The sequence below is a fragment of the Miniopterus natalensis genome, chromosome 2 (assembly GCF_054644295.1).
Source record: "Miniopterus natalensis isolate mMinNat1 chromosome 2, mMinNat1.hap1, whole genome shotgun sequence".
In the NCBI taxonomy this organism is placed as follows: Eukaryota; Metazoa; Chordata; class Mammalia; order Chiroptera; family Miniopteridae; genus Miniopterus; species Miniopterus natalensis.
This window is the reverse complement of record NC_142082.1, coordinates 125502543-125524107: the sequence shown is the minus strand read 5'-3', so window position 1 is coordinate 125524107 and position 21565 is coordinate 125502543. Positions and strand designations below refer to the sequence as shown.

Below are 21565 nucleotides of genomic sequence, written 5' to 3'. Positions count from 1 at the left end.
CAACACTTTATTGCTGGGATCCTTTTCAATATCTCTTTTCTTTGCTCTGTGTATGACCAGCTTGCCATGCAGACAGAAGCCCCTTCAATACAAGGCTAGCCTATATCCTTTCAGTCACCCAGAGGCCACATTTTAACCAGGATCACTTCCGTGAATGGAGTAGATACCTGTTGTTGGAAAAACAGTCTTTCCAACATTGAATATGTCTCAAAGATGACTAATTAAGCTGTGTGTAAAAAATGATAATTAAAGAAGACATCCAGAGAGGTGACATCCAGTTCAGCACTAAGAGAATTATAGGTTGGATGCATTGGTATTACTCTGTAGCCCATTGGGTAGGCCCAGGGGTTGGTGATAGCGCTCTCATAAAGGATGAGTTTTTTATTTAATTTTTACTATGTTTTTTATTTAATTTTTTGTTTTTTTATCAGATAATGTTTATTGAACAACAAAAATCTGGATTCAGTGACAATTATCTGAATATTATTACTAATAGAAATCAATACATCTTATTTTCATTGTTATTAGCCATCTCTAGCTGATGTAAATAAGAATGACTGTCATGTACAGATCATCCTGATTCTCAGCTTGTTAGATAATTGTTACAGTGCAAAATACCTTCTCTCAAAATAGAATTCCTTCTCCTGCTAAAAGAAGTTTATAATAGAGATGTCGTGATATTATTATATAGCATAAATAAAATTTGTTGTGTAACCTGAAACATAATATTGCACAGAAGTGTTATTTTCTACCTCTGATTCCCCTTAGCCAGTGTCCAGGGCTTGGACTCGCCGATCCGTTTGTTCATTTGTACATAACATCTCACACAGTTCAGCAGCACCAACAGCAAGTACTAAATTAAAAAAATATGGACTGTTGTTAGTAACTATAGTATATGGCATTCAAGTTATTTCTAAGGAACATAGTTTAACATTAGTTTTTTTCTCTTTTCTTTTTGCCTTTTTTATATTTCTGTATGCCTTTTTTAGTTGAAACCATTGATACTGGAGACTGGCTTCATAGGCAGTAACCAGCCTAATTCAATAGGTTTTGTTCCTGTACTGTATTTGGTATATTACTAACTTAGTGAATTTCTATTAGAAAGTAAATTGGTACTATTAGGTTTAACATTAAGAAAATATGCAATGATTGTTGATTACAGTAGACATTTTATTATTTTTTGCAAATATTTGTATCGATCTCTTGGCCAAAGTCATGACAATAATATGGTGGTGTGTTCTGTAGCCTGTAATATTTGGAAGAGAGAGTCATCCTCTTTGCTAGCGGATGATTTAGAGAAAGGCTAGATGCGTTACCTTTCTTATTGCAGTTAATAAATGCGAAGGCATCTTTGTAACCTTATGCTGTATTTACCAGGATTAACACATTCTTCAAAATGTGCTGGCAGTGTTTTCCTTAGTGCTTTCAGGTGTGCTGTGTGGCAAGCAGGTCACACACAGTGCAGGGAGAGCAAGGTCTCCCTGACCATTGGGAAGACTACTGATACTTTCTTCAAGGGGAATCCAAGGCTAAGAGGGTGAACAGGAGAAAGTGTGAAGCTCTTCGCTGGTTTCTTCTGATGTCTGTATTCCTTTTGTTTGTTTGTTTTTAAGAAAACAAATCAACCAACCAAACAAAAAAGCTTCAGTCAGCAAAGTTAAAGTAACTTTCCTCCAAATATTTTAATTACTTGCAGGAAGAGACAAAATAATACAGTTTTAGCCAATTCTGGGAACCATGAATTTTGTCTGATACTTCTAACAGTTCTACACATCTGGTATCCCGATACACATCCTCAGTATCCTGAATGTAGCCCGACTTAGCTGCTTAACAGAACAGGATGAGATCATCTTACTAATAGTCAGACGGACACTGTCTCCTTTTTGCCAAATACTCCTTTAACCATAGCAGTATTTTAACCATAAAGGTCCTAAATCTTTAGACAGGATTGTTTCATCTTGTTACCCAGAGAAAGCACACTGTAACATTTATTTTGGCGTCAAAGTCAAATTTTAGTGTGTTTTTCATAGTCACCTTTATAAACATAGGAAAAAAGAACCTTTTATTTCCTCGAAATGTAATTTTTTTTTTATTGTCCATATTAATAATCTTCTAGGTTCCAAAATTTGGAGAGGTATTTGAGAAAAATAATTTTTAAAAAGTTGTCTAAGAATTTAGGAGCAAATGTTTCTGTTTAATCCAGATTAGCCAGTCTTCTCAACTAGTGCTTTCTTGTCATTCTTGGGTCTGCCAATTATGAGAGCAAAATCTTGGTTGATAAACCTATTAATGCAGATGAAAATATAAAGCACCCTATTTTTATTGGTTTCTTATGCTTTTCTGGTACAATTTTTGTTTAAAGATAGTTTAAAGAATGGAAAGAAAAATTTCATTCAAAACTACCTGTAAATAAAATACATTATTTTATTCATTCAGTTGTCAATATTTTTGAATATTGTATTGTATAATATTACTCTCGTTCAGCTACAGTTGAATTAACAAAATCATTTTTTTTTTAAACCCACTGTAGTAAAGCAGTATCTGTCTTTATTTTCAACATTGTGAAGCTTTTAATTAACAGAAACCACCATGGGTTGCTTCTTTAGAATACCACTAAATGTTAGAGACATCGTCTACTGTACAGGAGTTTCACTGCTCGATGAGGACGTCTGGGAGTTCATATGGATGAAATTCCACTCCACCACGGCAGTTTCCGAGAAGAAAATATTATTGGAAGCCTTAACTTGCAGTGATGACAGGAATTTATTAAATAGGTGGGTCAATTAATGTTTCTAAATTTATTTGTGTAGTGAAAGTATTCTCCATTAATCAAACTCTTCTAAAGTTGATTTTATTTCCTTGAATATATGCTGCTTACTATAAAATCTATATTGCTGGAACTAAGGAACACTAATGCGTTAACATAATTAAAGCTAGTTGACTTAAAAGATATACCTTTGTTTCTGTAACTGATTTTTAAGATGTTTTTACTTATATATGTAAGATAATATTTCAATATAAAAGGAAGTGTTTACTATAAAGAATCTTAAAGGTAAGTTTGCATCATCAAACAGAATTGTGATTTCTCCACCCACAAGTTATTTTTAGAACTTAATGTACTAACTAACATACTATGAGTTTTATCTTCTTCCTTTTTTATAACCAGAAAAGTATTCTATTGATTAATTTGTATTAGTAAAGTTTACACAGGATTGTTCTCTTGAAGAATATGATAATTAAATCATGTAATTTTTGTAATTTTATAAAAATGTTTAAGTTGTTGGACTAAAACTTTCCCCACAATTCTATCTTTAAAGACTTCTGAATCTGTCACTGAATTCTGAGGTGGTGCTGGATCAAGATGCCATTGACGTGATAATCCATGTAGCTCGAAATCCACATGGCCGGGACCTTGCCTGGAAGTTCTTTAGAGATAAGTGGAAGATATTAAATACCAGGTAGATACCTTGTCCAATCATTCATAATTCAGTGAGTAAATTAAGGGTGACATCCGAGAGATAAAAGCCCAACTTTTTGTGTTAGAATCAAGGTCCAGATAATAGAATCAGATCTGGAAAAAACACAACCAAGATGGGTCCTGCCATGCCTATGAAACTCAAAATTATTTTAACAATTCTATAACATTAATCATTCATTAAATATTGATAACTGTAATTATATATGGAAATGAGAGTAAAAAGGTTTAGCAGTGCAGTTTTCCTTGGCAATCTAACAAACTTTCCAAAGTTGAAGAAATTGTTTTTATAAAACCCCTGTATCCTGAATGTGTTATAAAATATGATTTGTAAATCAGATATAATTGTATTATATCAAGAAAACTTTATTTCCGTAAAGTCGTTTTAAATTTCCTTTAAACATAAATATCACAAAACACCTGAAATAAAATCATAATATAAAAAAGGAACATTTGAATCACTGTATAATTTTAGTTGCAGTATAATTCATTCCTGGGACATCTTGTTCAGTGGTAAGAATTCTTCAGCCTCAATTTTAGAAAATGTTTCTTATATATTTAAATATATTATAATAAATGTTCCTTTATTACTCTGATAATCTCTATGGTATTTTAAAATTAAATTTATTATAGAGCATGTAAATGCTGCATGTTCTCAAACTTAAATGTCCCCAGACAGTGTGCAGACCTACTGCTCTATCTCTCTTAAAAACTGCTGTGTAAACTTTACTTTTAAAAAGTACACTTTATCAGTTACCTTAGTATAAAGAATGGATGTATCATATTAAAACACATTTCTATCTACAAATATTTTATTGTCAGAAAGCAGTGATATTCCTAGAAAGCACATTGATTTTTTGTATTTTCAGCTCAGAAAATGGAATGATTGGAAGATTAGAACTTGCTTGAGTGTTAAATATCTACCCACACACAGAGTCTCTGTATAGAGTGCCTTTGTGGATCAGAGTTCATTGCAATGCATATCTAGTTTAGTTCCTACCAAAAAGCGTTTGGTTCCTGATATGCCTATTTTGTCTCAGAGTCTATGATCTCTAATCAAAAGGTAGAAAGGTTCAAGCTTTAGCATATCTACAGATATGGCAGTGTTTATCTTGACGGGTAGGATTGCCCTCATCTACTCCTACCCCGCTGTCAGTATTTGAATCCTTGAGCTCGTGGGGTGCTGCCCAAAGCTCCCCTTACGTCCTGCCCGCAGATTCCCCTGCTTTCAGTTGCCAGCTAGTCTCATGGCTTCAGTCACTCTGAAATCTTTCTCTCTCACTCAGACATTCCACTCAAGTGGCGCTCTAATGGCCAGTGGCCTGTTGGGATCTCCTGCTGGGATGTCCTTGCAAAGCTAAACCCATCATTTCTCTCTTCCTTTTCTCAGCATGCAGTGTGGCTGTCCACCAGTTGCTCAACCTAGATACCTGGAAATCTGCATGTGCAGCCTTTCGCTCGCCATATGTAACAGTTAGTCTCGAGGTCTGGTCAGCTTAGCTATTCCTAAATGTTTCTTGAAATAGTCCTCTCTTTCCTGCTACCGCTGCCTTGGCGCAGGCTCTTATCTCTTACCAACAGCCTTTTGTCTCCTTGCCTCTGTAATTATATCCACCACTGCGCGCACACACACACACACACACACACACAGACACACACACACACACACACACACACACATGCACACACACATAGCCTTTTCCATTTGTCTCAAGAGTCACTCTGGAAAACAAAAGTGACATTTCCGTGATGTAAAACCTTCAATGGCTCTGGGCTGCACTGAGAATTGAAGCTCCCTAATGAGCCCTCTGCCTAATCCCTTGGCCTCTTGTTCTGCTATCCCCAGCCTCACAATTTATACACTCTTAACACCAAATGCTTGCAATTGTCTTCACGCACCATGTTGTTTCACACCTCCTTGCATTTTTTTTATGTTGATCCTCTGCCTAAAATTACTTTCTTCCTTGATCTTCGGAACTACTCCATACTCAACCTGTATGGCATCATCTCCCCAAATCCTATCCCAACATCCCACAGCAGGAGACCTTCTCTAAACCAAGTGTATAATTTTATTATCACCACAATAAGTGGAAATTTTCTGTTTACAATTCTAGATAGTGTAATACCTTCAAGGAAAGGATTGTGCTTTATTCATCTTAATATGACTATAATCAAAGTATAAACAGAACACTCTTAGAAAAAGAATTATTTTTACTCCTGCATAGTAGGCCATTTCTTTACATAGTGATTATGAATGATTACTTATATTATTATTGATTGCCTATTTACTTTATTTAGCTAGCTTTTCCCCATGGAATAGTTCAGTTTTAGGATTACAACAAATTGTGACAGTCATCCAGTTTAGTCCCCTCATTTTACAGATGAGAAAACCGAGGTTTCGAAAGCTAAATTATTTAATGTCCCACAAGTAAGAGCAGCATTAGAAAACCTCTGGCACCTGTGGCCTGACCTTGGCTTCCCCAAACTCAGAGTCCAGTTTTTGGTGTACTTTTCTTAGTTCTGAGTATGATAGCTTATGGTAGGTAACCTTAGCATAGAACAGACAAAGCAATAAAATAAAAACTCTTGCCTTGAGTCATGAGGCAAGTAATTATGCTTGTGGTAGAAGAATTATGCAATTCAAATGAACAACTTGGTATTTTATTTTAATAGCCACATAAAAATGCTAATTTTTTATTTTGAGAAATTTGGCTCAGTTTCTAAGCATGAAAAATGAGAATGCCAATGTCAATTTTAACTGACCAGACCAAAGGATCTATGTGACATACTGATAATGCCCAGATTTATCTTCCAGTCCTATTCTTTAGTTGGGATTGTTTTTCCTAGTAAGCTAAGTTAAAGTTGAAAGTTTTAAAATAGTTTTTCCTCTGGCCTTAGATTGAAAATGTAATAGTAGTTCTTATATTTAATTTTAGAGGGCTCCTTTTTAAAAAATTACTACTACTCAGACTTCTCTTAAAAGTTGTGAGCCAAATCAGGCAGCATCTGCTGGTATCCTGTAACCATAGCTCTTTGCATCTCCCAACTCCTTAGGGAAATGACCTTGAATGCTCTGAGATCTTAATGGCATCAAGACACCACTGGTCAAATGGGACCCTTAAGAAGGATTCCAAAAAATCTTTATAGTAGTATTTATTTTTTTTAATTTTTCAATTACAGTTGACATATAATATTATATTAGCTTCAGGTGTACACCCCAGTGATTAGACATTACATAACTTACTAAATCTTGCACTCATCTGACACCATACATAGTTTCTAGAATATTAACTATATTCCCAATGTTGTACTCTACATCCCCATGACTGTTTTGTAACTATCAATTTTTACTTCTTAATTCCCTTCACCTTTTTCACCCATTTCCCCTATCTGGCTACCATCAAAATGTTCTCTGTATCTATGAGTCTGTTTCTGTTCTACTTGTTTGTTAATTTTGTTTTTTACATTCAGTTATTGACAGATGTGTATTTATTGCCATTTTATTGTTCATATTTTTGATCTTTATTTTTCTTCTTCTTAAAGAAGACCCTTTAACATTTCATGTAATACTGGTTTGGTGGTGGTTAACTCCTTTAACTTTTTCTTCTATGGAAAGCTCTTTATATGTTCTTTGATTCTAAATGACAGTTTTGCTAGGTGGAGTAATCTTGGTTATATGTCCTTGCTTTTCATCACATTAAATATTTCTTGCCAGTCCTTTCTGGCCTGCAAGGTTTTGGTTGAGAAATCAGCTAGAAGTCTTTTGGGAGCTCCCTTGTAGGTAACTAACTGCTTTTCTCTTCCTGCTTTTAAGATTTTCTCTTTGTCTTTAACCTTTTGCATTTTAATTATGATGTGTCTTGGTTTAGGCCTTTTTGAGTTCATCTTGTTTGGGACGCTCTGTGCTTTTTCAACTTGTATGTCTATTTCCTTCATCAGATTAGGGAAGTTTTCTGTCATTATTTTTTCAAATAGGTTTTGAGAGAACTAGAAATATAGTAGTATTTCTTAAATTATTGCCTGTATTAACGTTAAGACTTATTTTTATCTTTTGAGGTATGGAGAGGCATTATTTATGAATTCCAAACTTATCAGTGGAGTTACAGAATTTCTTAATACTGAAGGTGAACTCAAAGAGGTAAGTATTTTAAGATTTCTAATATTTTTCTATAATAAATGTATGAAATGATACTATTACTTTAACCATTTGTTTCCAATGGAGTCATATTCATTCTTTTAACACACACTCACTCATGCTAACTACTTTACTCAATTCATTATTTGCAAAGATATTTTTGATATAGTAAACATCAAGTGCCTTTAAGAAATGCTTGAATGGGATGAGTCTTCAACTGGGAGATTCCAAACCCACTCCAGACATATCTGATTCAATCAGCTGCTTGTCAGCTGATTTTGTGAACCCAATTTAGGATCCTCAAAACAACAAAACTCTCCTGTGATTCAGTATTTGGATACAGAGACCAAAGTTGAAGTTGAGGTACAGAACTTGAGTCTCACTGCTTTGTGCTCAGGCTCATACAGAGAATGGATAACTGGATGTGATGCTATTGCTTCATGCTATTCAGTCTGTTAAGTGGAATAAATTCATATGTTGGAAGGAAGTGTATCTGGAGAAATATATTTAGATTAATAGTTTGATTAAAATTCTGCTTGGTACAATCACAAAGGAATTTCATTAATGAAAACAAACGTAATTTTTTAAGGACTAGTGCCCAGTTGGTGAAGTATCTAACATATCCTTTTTTCTCTGGTTTATTTCTCTGGATACCAACTACTGTTTTGACCACTAACATCTCTAATAGAGAGGAGTGTGAAATGGGAAAGGGTAAGTAGGTAGGAGGAAGGAGCAAAATATAGATACTCTTAAATGATTAGAATGAGTGGGCTGTCAAACATCTCTCCCTTCTTAGTCTGCTGCTATAAAACATAGCTGAGGGTCTTCATTGAGAATCATGGTTTCCTTAGTTACCACCGATGGAATGCCTGATGCTGTGACCTGGAGCTAATCACATCGAACAGCGATCCTGCAGAAGCATCAACCCTGGCACCACCCTTATCTTTTGATATCGCCCAATTTTGTATGATCCTCCACCATGCTTAGCGTGGCTTCTTTCACACCATGAGCTAAGTTCAGTCTCTGATTGTAGTGATTTCAAACTCAATTTTTGTCCCTGCTACGTGTGTTCCCAACTCTGAAGGATTTGGTTTTGAAAGTCCCAGCTCATGTTTCACTATATTTGTTAGTAAGGGAAGCTAAATGGGAAGGACTTTTTCATATCCATACAAAGCAGAAAGAAAGAGCAATTACATTAATGATTGCTTCCAATTTTCTCTGTATTTAAATGAAGTACTTATAATTCCATGACTTCATATTCAATTACCTGTAAGTGAAAGACTCCTTTAAGCGCTACCTGTGCAGCTTTTGAAGTGATTGCAGAAGTGAACAACCTCTCCTCTCCTCTGCCTTCCCCTCCTCGCCCCTCCTTATTGCTGCCTTTCTTCTCCAGGCTTCTCTCTGGGTCTTCTCCCCATTTGACGCGTGTCCTCCCTGCCTCTCTCCTGCCCCCCTCCTTTTTCTATCCTCTAATTCTGTCTATCTTTCGTATTTTATTTTTTTTGCTTTGGTAATACCAGGCAATAGGAAAAAAATATTTTAAGTGGACATATAACAGATTTTATCGTATACTGACCATTTGGTTCTATGTATTTCACTTATACATTTAATTTTTACACTAGACTTCATTGCATTTGAAATGTTCTAAGATATCCATAATGAAAGGTACAGTTTCAAAACTGAAACTAAGTTGTGAATTTTAGTCCATTATCGGCAAAGCAGCTAACTTCTCAGCGGAGTTCCTGGTATGAGCGATGAATCCCTTCACGGCATAGCTGCTTGCTCTGACTTTCTAGTTTAACAGCTGTGGCCTGAGGCTTTTTCATACTTTCATTATCTAATCGTCTGTAGGATTGGGCACCACTGTTGTTGGATGGAATGGGGGTTTAATTTGTATTGCTGAGAACCCCTTCCATAAATATAAAGGGGCTGAGGAAATTCCAGTCTCATTCTCCTGTAACCAATGAGCCTCATAAGCAGAAACCCAATGTGCTCCCTCTAGACATGGCATATTCTCATTCCAGCAGTTTATAGATCAAAAGAGAATCAGCATCTTTATGAATTCTGAAAACTCATTTAAGATTTTCATGATCCCCATCAGCTTTAGGGGCATCAAGTAGAGATACTTATATTGTTACATGGTTCCATCCTACAACTGCATCCAAGAGCCTCAGACTGACAGTTTCCTTTAACTCCTGGCTCTAGCAGTTTGAACAATATTTCTCCATGAGACAGTGCATTATTTCCTTAATTTTAAACTCATGGAAGTACTACCACATGGAATTTCAGAGGCCCTTGCCATTTTTCCATACTAATGCCCTTTAAGCATCCATTCCTCTCCAGCACTCATTTTCGTGCTTCTTGAACCTAATGTACAACACCGTTGTAGGATAACATAGATCCCGTGCATTGCAGAGATCCCACTCACAGCTTTAATGTTTAATTTAAACTATAAATCTCATGATAGGCAATAATCCGATTCATTTATATATGTTGCAATTTACTCTACAGATAATTTTTATTTTGTGATGTTTAAGATTGAGGGCACCCTAAAATAAGAGTTTTATAAAATGTTAAAATGTTTTTAATAGAGAAATTGACAAACATGTCTAGAAATTTTACGCTCTGAAGAGCAGAGAGAACAAACAACTCTGATGTGTTACTAAATGTTATTTTATAAAAATGTCTAAACCTACAGCCTCCTCAAATAAACACCTAAGGTGGCATAGATATTTAGGAAACACAATAATAAAAACTAATAGCAGCAGACACTGTACCAAGGAACTGCAGAAATAAGCAAACTAGAACGCCAAATGCCTTCCACCTACCCCACGGCCTCTAGAGTGAGGCAGGAGCCTGGAGGGCTCTGCGATCACGCCCTCGGACCAGCTAGAGAGAGGGCTGCTCTGACCACCTGTTTGCTAGAAGAGCTGTGGAGGAAGAAGGGGCGTAAGGTCAGTTTATGCCAGCTGAGGAACGTGAGCCAGATGTCCTCTGACCAATAGCTACACCTAAGATTCACAGGAGTCACTGCAGGCTCTCTGAACTCTTGAGGGCAGTATTTAGTGCACTAGAATAGTGAGTTGAGAAATGAATCCCAAGAGACCTACCAGTTACCTTTCCAACTGAGCATTCTCTTGCAGCATAATCGGACCTGCTATCCTGTCAATAGCACATTTGTATTCAAACCTATTGTTTGCCTTTGCTGAAGACTTAAGAGATTTACTTCTTTGTTCAGGGTGCTTTGCTATCTCATCAAGAAGCCCACAGCATGCTCCACAGGCTCGAAGTTGCCAAAGGGTCATTATCACTATTTGGCATGCTCAGTGACTGCTTAGGAAAATATGTAAGAAAGCAGAGCATATTTTATAAGGAAGAGATGTAATTTTTTCCTGATTGATACATAAATAATGCTACTATACTATACTATATAATGTAATGTACGTTTTGTAATAAGTTGAAACACTAAATTCAAAACATAGATCACCATGTATTATTTGTTGCTTTAGAGATATAGACTGAACGAGTCTGAGCATAGCTATATAAATACAAATGAATTATTGGATTAATCAGCTAAAATTAAAAAGGTCATTTGGGTGTTTTTGTTAGATTTCCTTTTTACATATGTATATATGTTACAGGTGTATGTGTGTGGCACAGTGCCTGAGATATGGAAGCTATTCAAAAAATTTCAGTGCTTTCCTTTCTTCCCTTTTCCTTAGTATGAGTAAATTTGGTCAAATGTCAACTCAATTTTAACGATAGTGCCAATAAACCTTTGTTAAACATTGGATATTTTACATGTTTGTTATAAAAGCATAGTAATTTTGAATTCTTGTAAAAGACACTGCTCTGAGACATGGTTACCTGTTGCTAATGTGGTGAGGCATGGGGCTTTGTAGGAGAGCACAGGATAAACTTTGAGAAAACCCATCAGTATCATGTAATCAAAGTTGCACTGTCATAAACAAACCACGCTTCCCAGAAACTGGTTTTTAGATTAATCCAAAAGGTATTAACTCCATTTAAAAATTTTAAATGTCCCTCCCATTTCTCCTGTCCTTAGGGCAGCCCTGACGCGGTACATTTCCCTCCTGGCCTGCCCTCCACGTGGCGCCGCCCACCCTGGGATGACTCACACCACATAATGTTTCTTTGATGCAAGTTGATTTTTCACATTTGTCTATTAGCATCGCAATCGTTGGTTGCAGTTTCCTAAGACATACCAAACAGAAAGAAACACTGCTAGCATCAAATCTTGAAATAAAATCCCTGAGCATTCCAGAATATGTAGACTCGTTAGAGAAAATCTTATATCCATAAGAATTATGACAAAACATTTAAAAATTATAACATTTTAATTTAGTGTTCCAATTCTCTGGCTAAATGAGACCACATTCCTCCTTCATTCTTTCTAAATCTAGTTACTCAGGTGACTGCGATGCCATTGAATCATCCAGTTTTTATATCATCAGTATTCTTTCCCCACTACCCAATAACTGGTAATTCCCTTTCCATCAAAGACAGTGTCAAGCCCTCAGACTGCTTATCTGGAGAAGAGGAAGAATAATTTTCTCTCTACAAACAAAAAGCAAACTTTAATCCTTATATTCAGCTTTTTTTTTTTTTTTAAATCCTTGCACGCACCCCTATGGGGCAAGGTTTAGCCACTGAGCTAAACCAGCTAGGGCTATATTTTAAGGCTATTTCGTCCATTGGATGTGCTTCGTAATTAGAATTCGTCTTTGCCACAATTCCATCAACCTGTTATGAAAAGATATATTAAATATGTCTGTTTTAATATTTATCTATGAAACAAGAGCTGATTTTATGGCTATTTAAACCGTAATATCCACTCTTTTTTCCCCTTTCAATTCCAAAATAAATCACGCCTAATGGACACAGTCATATTACATTTCAATACTAAGCTTACTCCACATATTCATTATACCTTCCGTAGTGACTGTGGCACATTGTTTCAAACCGATTCTTGTTTACATATGTGGGACATGTATATAAGACATGCATATTTACCATTAAAATTTCTTTATTTTCAGCTAAAGAACTTCATGAAGAACTATGATGGAGTAGCTGCTGCCTCTTTCTCAAGAGCCGTGGAAACTGTTGAAGCCAATGTGCGCTGGAAAATGCTTTACCAAGACGAGCTTTTCCAATGGTTAGGAAAAGCTCTGAGACACTAGGAGGTGTCTCATAAACAACTCAACTCAGAATTTCTGTGAGAAGCCCTACTTTATGCAGAATGAGGAATATTGCCAGATTTTCAGTGTTAACGTGTGGGAGGAATTTTTTTTTAATTGTTGATTTTGGGGGATTTTGTTTGTCTGTTTCATTCATTCTGTTTTGTTTCTCCGTTGGGCGTTCTTCTTTAAAGAAACTCTTGCAAATGAAACTAGCCATGACTGCTTCAGCTGTACATTCCTTGCTCTACAGGACCAAATATGATAGTGGTGCATGTTGGTGTTGCAGTCAATTTGGAAAAAACATACTCAGAATATTTTGTGCATGGTCGTATGGTCCTGCCTGTGTTCCAGCATGCTTATTTAAAATGTCCAATGTTGTATGTTACACATGTTACATCCAGGATGGGCATTATGCAAAAGCACAAAGATTATCTATGACAATCAGTGTTGCAATGAAAGAAAAACTAAAAAAGGAAATTATATTCTCAGTCTTGGGCAATGTAAGAGGTAAAATAGCCCTTTAAGTGATCAAGGTCACTTATTTCAGCACATGGATTGTCTTGCAATGATTATTGTGTTGTTAACTCATTTTTTGAGTTAAAGTTGTGTATATGTTTAAAAAAGGCATATAGATAGTGTATGCATATGTATATGTACATAGGGAAACCCCATATGTATATAGTATGTTGTACACTGCACCTCTGCAAAGAATCTCTTCAGATTAAGGACAATTTATCTCTTTTTATAAACTTCTGCAAACTTTGAAAAGGCTGAAAAGAATTTATCTCAACACTATCTTTCTGGACAATTTCCTAAGTTTCTCAACTGTTATAAATTTGTTTCATCTACTTCCTTAACGGTGGTCTATTCTACTACATAAAAAATGGATTCAAACAAAATTTATGTATAAACACTTTTCTAATTCTCCTAAGTGGCAGCCTTGCATTCTAAATATAAATTATGTCATTTTTGGTCAAACTTCCTATTGCATAAATTGTGCATACTTAATAATTATTAGTGCTGCAAAAAATATTTATTTTTTCATCTTGTTTGTATTTCCAGCTCACGTTGGGTGGTCCAGAGAGTTAAACACTCTCTGTGTGTCGGTTTTGTGTCTGTGAATCTAATCCTCCATTAAGCAACCATACCTCAAGTGGGTCTATTAGCCCTTAATGACCCTTAATGCCAGTTGTGCCATCCATATGTTAAAATTAAGTCCAAAAGTTACTTTTCTTGAGCAAAACTTTTTCTTTGGCATGGACAACACTTTTCTTTTTGTTATGTAACGCAGATTTTTTAAATGGTATTCTCACACTGTGAGCCAGCTCTCCAAGCATAGCTTAGATGCTCCAAACTGACATATTTTAAGTTTCTCATTATAAAATACCAATACAACTACTGTACATAAGCCAAATGTTTGTGAACCACTTTCTATTTTCCTGAGGTTTTTACTCTTCCAAACCTCCTTCAAATCTTATTGCAGATCACTGAAAGAAAATATTCTAACTCTAATAGTTGGTGAACACTAGCCAAAAAAACAAAAACAAACAAAAGAAACTCAGGTATTTTAGAAACCTGAGCCATAGATTTATTAGAGGTTTATAGTTCCTAATCCACAGAATGAGTATCACCTAAAATTGAATTTTATCTTTTTTAGCACTTAATATCTATTACTTATATCTATTTTTTTCAGTGCTTATTTTAATTAAAACACATGAATTTTAAATACTCTATGTGGTGTTTCTAAGACATAGTAATGCTTAGTATAAAATTCAAGAGCCATCCACCTATCAGAAGTGATGAAATTTAATTAGTACTCATCACATATGGGAACTTTTTAAGGGGTAAGTTCTGAAACAGGACAATAATAAATATCACACTGATGTGCAGTCCAAAACATGTACTATATCACCATTGGACTCATGTATTAAGAGAAGATAAAAAAATTGAGGTGGATATCTTGTTTTGTGTTGTGAATTACTGAAAATTCTTAGTAGTTGTGACATTTTTGAGTGAAATCACCATTTCCACATTTGAGTTAGAAGGGCTTTTATAGTTCATTTTTCCTCCCCACTGTTAATAATCCTCTTTCAGTGTTTTAGTGGCCTTGAACAACTGGTTTAGCTACAGTGTCCGATCCTAAGTGTATGATTATGTGCGATGTTCAATACCTCATATAATACTTGTTCAACAGTATAAGTGATATCAATGGCATTGAGATGGAATTTTTGTTCTACATATTTTTCAATGATTATTCTTTGAAATGTTGACGATTATATCAGGCTTTAACATTTTTTAGTTGTTTAAATAAGTAATATTTTCCAAATAATAAAATAACTACTGATATCTCTTGGAATATTATGTAAAATGTAGTTATAAAATTCTATTTTCTACATAGAGTTTTTATCTTTTTTTTCTTCTTTGTCTGTTTTACAACTCATATATATGCATGAAATAGCAAATTGTGGAAGTGTCCAATAGCTAGGCTTAAAACTTTACTGTGCCAGTATATGTACAATGGCAAAACTTGGTTTCAATTAAAAACGACTAAATTATTTACCATATTGAATATTAAATATCTCTAGGTAACTTGTAAATAAAAAGTTTTCCCCATTTTGACACATTTTCCCTTAAAAGTTTCTTATAATCTTTGAAAAAAATTTAAAATATATAAGCACAAGGTCTAAAGCTAATATCTACAATGCTAGGTTTATTCTTGAGTTTCAGTAACATGGATTTTAGCTGGAGCTTAAAGTCATTTTGGTGTATATTATTTCTTGGATAATTGTAGGACTAAAGTTTTAGTGGTGGTGCAATTTACAAATATTATAATTGTAATATCTTACAAGGTTATTAAGATTATACCATATGATTACATATTGCATTTCATTTTCAAAGAAATTTAACACATGCCATTTTGTTTGACTCTTTTCAAAAACATAATAAATCATATTAGTCCTGGTTGTTTGATGAGAAAACTGAGGCACAGAGTAGCAATGCGAAGTATTTAAAAATTACATAGTTGTTCCTTTGGGAACAGGTAAAATAACCCAAGACTTTCAATACAGCCATTTTACAACTAAAATAGAAAGACATGTTTGAAATATCTCTATTCACTGCATTAGTTGAAGATTTTCCAAATACTGGAAGCAGCATCAAAATATGTGATTAAACAGATCTACAATAAGTATGTTATTTTTGAAGTCTTTGTTTCTAATTTGCTTGATTTGGAACAACTGGATGAAATGTTAATCACCATTGACTTTGGTCAGCATAAGTAACCAAATATTGGGACAAAATGTATAGTTTAGTGACTATAGTTTTCTTTTTTTTTAATCTTTTGGTTAACATTGTTTAAGTGACCTTAAAATACTGATAATTTGATTTATTTCCCACACAAATTTCTCTAATAAACTCTATCTGTAGTAACAAATGGTCAGACCACAGATAAGATGGTATCCATCTAAATCAATGAAAATAATATTCAGTAAAATGTTTATAAATCTACGCAGACTAAGTCTGAAAAAACAAACTTTTGTGCAACTGTAGTACTAGATTTGATGCAGTAAAGGGATTTCTAAAGAAGTTTGCAATAATATATTTAATTTAAATCTACTGGCTATTAAAAATTTAAGGAATGTTTTCCTAAGAAGTCGGAAACCTAAAATAGCCAATTATTCTCTTCAGTACACCCATGAAGTACCCACACATGCCTATTAAAGAAAGTAGTAAAAACTCACACAATGAGAAATGCAGATTCCCACACCTGTATTTTTTCTTTATGACAGATTGTAGCTGAATTATTATCATTTGTCACTGCTAATTATGTAATGACAGAACTCAGTTGAATTAAACAGAGTCATTGAGCACCTTTTATTTTACAAAGCACTATGTGAGAGGTAAGGAAGGGATGAGTAAGGCCTGAAGGAATTCACATCACAGTGAACGAAACAAACAAAGAAATAATGAACCAATGAGAATGAGAGTAACATGAAAAATAATTCCAGGCTACAGAAGAGGAACTAAATAATATTTAGGTGGGAATGATTCTCATTGTTTTGTTTCATAGCAGTTACTTGTGTTTCACGGAAATGTGTAACATTTAGAAAGTATAATAGAAACACTCTGTTTAAATTTTATAAATTAGAATATAAATTGGGATAGAATTTATCTTTAAGAAAAGATGTTTGAGCAATTTAAAAATATCAGTAAGTTGCAGAACGAATGTTTAACTTATTTGTGTAAAAGTAGTTCAAGTTTTCTAAAATGGTTTTAGCATACTATTTGTATAGTCATAGTGTATTAATTTAATTATATATATTTTAAAGCAGGTTAAAATTTTTGTCTTAGAAAATAATGTATTTGTTCAAATTGGTATATGTGAATTTTCAAGTCCAAAAATGTTCTTGTAAAATACTTTTCAATTTCAAATTTTAATATATGAGTAACCTTCAGTTTAATTGCTTTAAATGAATAGGAAAGTTTTTTTAAAAAATATTTTGTTTAATATGATTTATGTTCAGGAAAAATCTAACAAAAGTATATTATAATAGCTTTTTTTTTCTATTTAATTTTATGAAATTTTATCTCAAAGTTTAGAAAAGGAATTTTAAAAATGTGTTAAGTATTAAATAAGAAGTTGGTGAAAAAATAATTTCTAGTTTTAAGTATACTGCATATGAGTAATTACATGCATTTTATTTTTTAAATAAGTAGTTCACCAATGCCCCTACTAGTAGTAGACAGTATGATTTTATCTAGATTTCGAAAGCATGGCATTTTAAGGTATTTTATTTTGACTATTTCATACTTTAATGATAGCACATTGAAGATGTTTATCTTTTGGACATTCCCATTTTATGTACTAATACACTAAGAAAAATACGACCGATCCTTTATTTTTATCTGAATTAAAAATTTTGTGCTGTATTGATGTTAAATGAGTTATAACATAGGAGAGAACAAAAATCTGAATGTCTACTAAGTGCCAGACACTTTATAGATACCATCTTATTTAATAAACCTAATAAAATTTTATGTTTCATTTTACCATGAGGAAACTAGGCCAAGTGCTGTGATCAGTTTATTTAACTGGTGGTAGGTATTAGCTGGGATTCAAGACCTTGCACCCGCCAGCTTCATATGGCTCAAATTAGTCATTAATCTGCCTCCAACGTGGATGGAAACAGTGATTATCCATACAGACCTGTCTCTATAGAAAATTTGAATAGATACTTAGCTCACTCTCTCATTGTCATTGGCATATTGGAGAGGTGTTAATTATGCATTCTGGTTTACCACTCATTTCTTAACAAGGTTACTTCATATAACTTAGAAAAGTTTGTATCAGGACGTTTTACATTAGTGTGTGTAGTGGGTTTTAGGCTATACCAGGTAATTAACAGATATTCCAGCCAACAAGCCATGAGAAATAAATAAAACAACTGGCCGGATGGCAAAGCTTCTCACCAGTGGACCAAAAGGGAGGGTTAAGCCCCTGTTCTGCACGCGGAGGAGACCTAGTAGTCTAGAGAGAATTTTGCTTAGTGATGAGGCCAGGGAAGCATTTCTCCCTCTCTGCTTAGAGCTGTGGATGAACTGCCCAGTGTTCTTGAAGGCACATTGCCACGGGGCTGCTGTGCGCACAGTGTAAGACAAACACTTTCGCCTGGTCTTCCCTGGTTGACTTGCGTCTAATCGCACACATTTTTATTATGTCATGTAAGTAAATAAGAGTGAATTGTTTCATAGTAAATATCATGATGGAGTTAAGAACATATGCCTTGAATGTGCGGTGCATTTATTTTTGATGTTAAGCATTCAGTCACTATCCTTTTAACATCTGCTAAGTTCACAATATTACACTTGCTCTTGGACATTTTTGTGTTCTCACCTTCACTTAAACCTACTGGGTTAGAACATTTATTATTAACATTTTGTTATTCAGTTTTATTTAAAATAGGTCAAGTATGAAGCATTTTTCAAATGAATTCCTCCTCAAATGTTCTATTCTACCTTTTAAAATATTATATAATAGTGATCTCACATTATCTCTTAAAATGCTTCTTACACATAGCCGTCTATGAATATACTTGCCATTTCTCTTCGCTATCTTTTAGACCCTTTACGTTTTGATAGTCACTGCAAGCAAATGAGAACTATAAGACTCAAACACATTAGGACTATGAAGCTTATGCGCCATCCAGTTACCTGAAGCAAAAAGAAAGTCTGCCTTTGAGCTTTCCTAATTGGCTTTATGGCCACCACTGAGTTCATCAGCTATTTTTAAAAAAATATTATGTGGACTATTTCTAATGAACTTGAATTTATTCAGCAACAAAGTTTATTTTCCTAAAGCCATTCACCAAATGAACAGACATTTAAAATGTGATAAATGGAAGCAGTTTTTTCCTTTCTAATATTTTATGATTTAGAAATAAAAATGTAACTTTTTAAAGTAAATACAAGTTACTAAAGCATTTACCAAATAAATAATTTTGTGTTAGTTTAGCAGATGTTTTCTATTGTATACCTTTAAAATTATTCAGTAAAAATTGAATTAGTGTGTACATAACATGAAAGTTTTATTCCATTATAACCAAGCACTACCAAAATGGGTTTTTCTAAATGAGAAAATTTGTCTTCTGTATTTTAAACAGAACAAATTTGAATTTTGCCTCTGATAATAAAATTTTGTACAGTAATGTATAATTCATCACTGTCTTAATTTTCTGACATGTGCAGATAAGGCCAAGATAAATAATACCTTCTGCTTTTTTATTATGTTTCTGTGTTCACTTGAGAATCAAACCATTTTTAAACATTCTGAGTATACACACCATAGAGGCCCGTGAAAAGAAAAAAAAAACAGATTTTTTTTTTTGACATAGGCTTTTATAAAACTATACTTATGCTGAAGCTAGAATAAAGAAGTATGTATTTTTGCTATATTGTAGAAAGAGGAAAAAAAATACCAATTTTCTCTTCTTTTCTAATTGTATACCTTTAGAATAAATGGAATGATCTGCACTTTGGTAAAAGTGATTTCACCTGAAATGCATTTCGGATTGCTTTTTAATAGGTTTTCCTCGTTCGACAGACTGTCAGGAGCCCTGCATTTCAAGAACAGTTTTCAATAACAACAGGCCTATAAAATATATATAATCAGTGCCCATCACTAGTACTCAAATACATTTTTTAATGTCTCTGGGTTTTTCTCTCTTTCTAAGGAATTGTTCAGGGGACATTAGAATTTGACTCTGCATAGCCATCCTTGTGAGCCCTACCTATAACACTTTATAGAGCTGTAGGAAATCCTCTGCCGTGAGCATAAGTGATGGAAGGCCTTCCAAGGCAGAATCCAGAATACTCCCATTAGTATTAGAGTCAGTGCCTACATGCATATGTATATATACATATACACATATGCTGAAGATATATAATGATGGATGCCTATCTGTAGATGTATATGTATATACCTCATATATACGTATATACCTCATGTCTATACCAATATAGTTTATTTCACTGTCCAAATGCTAATTGTGCTGCAGAATAATTGTATAAGTCAGAAAATAGCTATTGCAAAATATAAATTGAGAAGTAGAGCATGGGTACCATCTTTACCTGAAGAGCATGTCAAACGGATGATTAAATTATACGGGCGTGATTGCAGAAACTCTCTTGAGGAATTATGAATGGGCTTATTAAGAAGCCATTCTGCCTGGCCCCGACCCTAGAGGTTGTCTTAGTAGGTGTTGGGCGGGATGTGGTCATCTGCGTTTTGAACAAGGATTTTTGTGATTCTGGCGGAGATGATCTGCCTAGACTGCACTTTCAGAAACATTGGCTAGACGCAGCGGTTCTCTGCTCTTTACATGAGACTCCCCTGGATAGCTTTTACAACATAGTGATGCCCAGGACACACTCTAAGCTTATGGAAGAAGAAATTCTGGCATGGGAAATCCGCATTTTTGAAAATCCCCAGATGATTCCAATATGCAGTGATGGTTAACCCCTGGACAGGAAATACGGATATGAGCATTAAGTAACTTAAGTAATGGTTATAGTATGTTACTGAAAGTGCCTATTTTTCAGAAATCTAAGAAGTTCTTACTGGTTTTTGTTCATTCTTCAGCAAATACAGAAATGCAAATGTGTTCTCAACTAGCTAAATGATAAATGTGAACGGCAAGATTAAACAACAGGCCTTACTGCTCTAACATGTCACGGCCACAGTGCAGAAAGCTGAGTGGTACCGAGCTGTCCACGGAGATGTCCCGTTTTCCCTGTGTCCTGACACATTCTCCTTTCACCCACTTTACCTTACACCTTTCCTCTATAGTCCGAACGTGTATGACCATATTCAGGCTTACTATTATCAAAAGTAACACTTTTTCAACTTTCGTTTTGAAATGAAAGAGGGGCCCACTTGCACCAAATAACTGCTCTTCTGCTCAGAGGCATAGAACAGTTTTTTTCTGCTACTCATTTTGCAAATGCCTGAAATTGGAGATCAGGCCAGAGACATGGGTTAAAATGGTTTCAGCAGGGAGAGAAACACACCATCAACTATTACTATAAAATATTATCACCTGAAACGGTATTCTTTTTTCTAGTTATTTTTCAGTTTCTTTTTCTCTGCTCCCTTCTCTTTCTCTCTCGTGACCTGCAAGCTGAATACGGAGCCTCTTTTGGCAGTAGACACTGTATTTTCATTTGACGTTGCGAAAAGGCTAGCGAAAGTCCTGAGCG

General features: G+C 34.5%; 1 protein-coding gene across 1 annotated transcript in view; it reads left to right on the top strand.

Annotated features, from left to right (window-relative positions):
* Positions 1-16244, top strand: part of TRHDE (thyrotropin releasing hormone degrading enzyme) — a 326844-nt gene extending 310600 nt beyond the window's left edge. Inside the window, exons 16-19 of the mRNA XM_087814534.1 lie at positions 2607-2774; positions 3318-3458; positions 7532-7613; positions 12668-16244. Of these exons, the coding sequence (XP_087670660.1) occupies positions 2607-2774; positions 3318-3458; positions 7532-7613; positions 12668-12811 (535 nt within the window). The 3' untranslated portion in view covers positions 12812-16244. The remainder of the gene's footprint in view (positions 1-2606; positions 2775-3317; positions 3459-7531; positions 7614-12667) is intronic.
* Positions 16245-21565: the final 5321 nt, after the last annotated feature.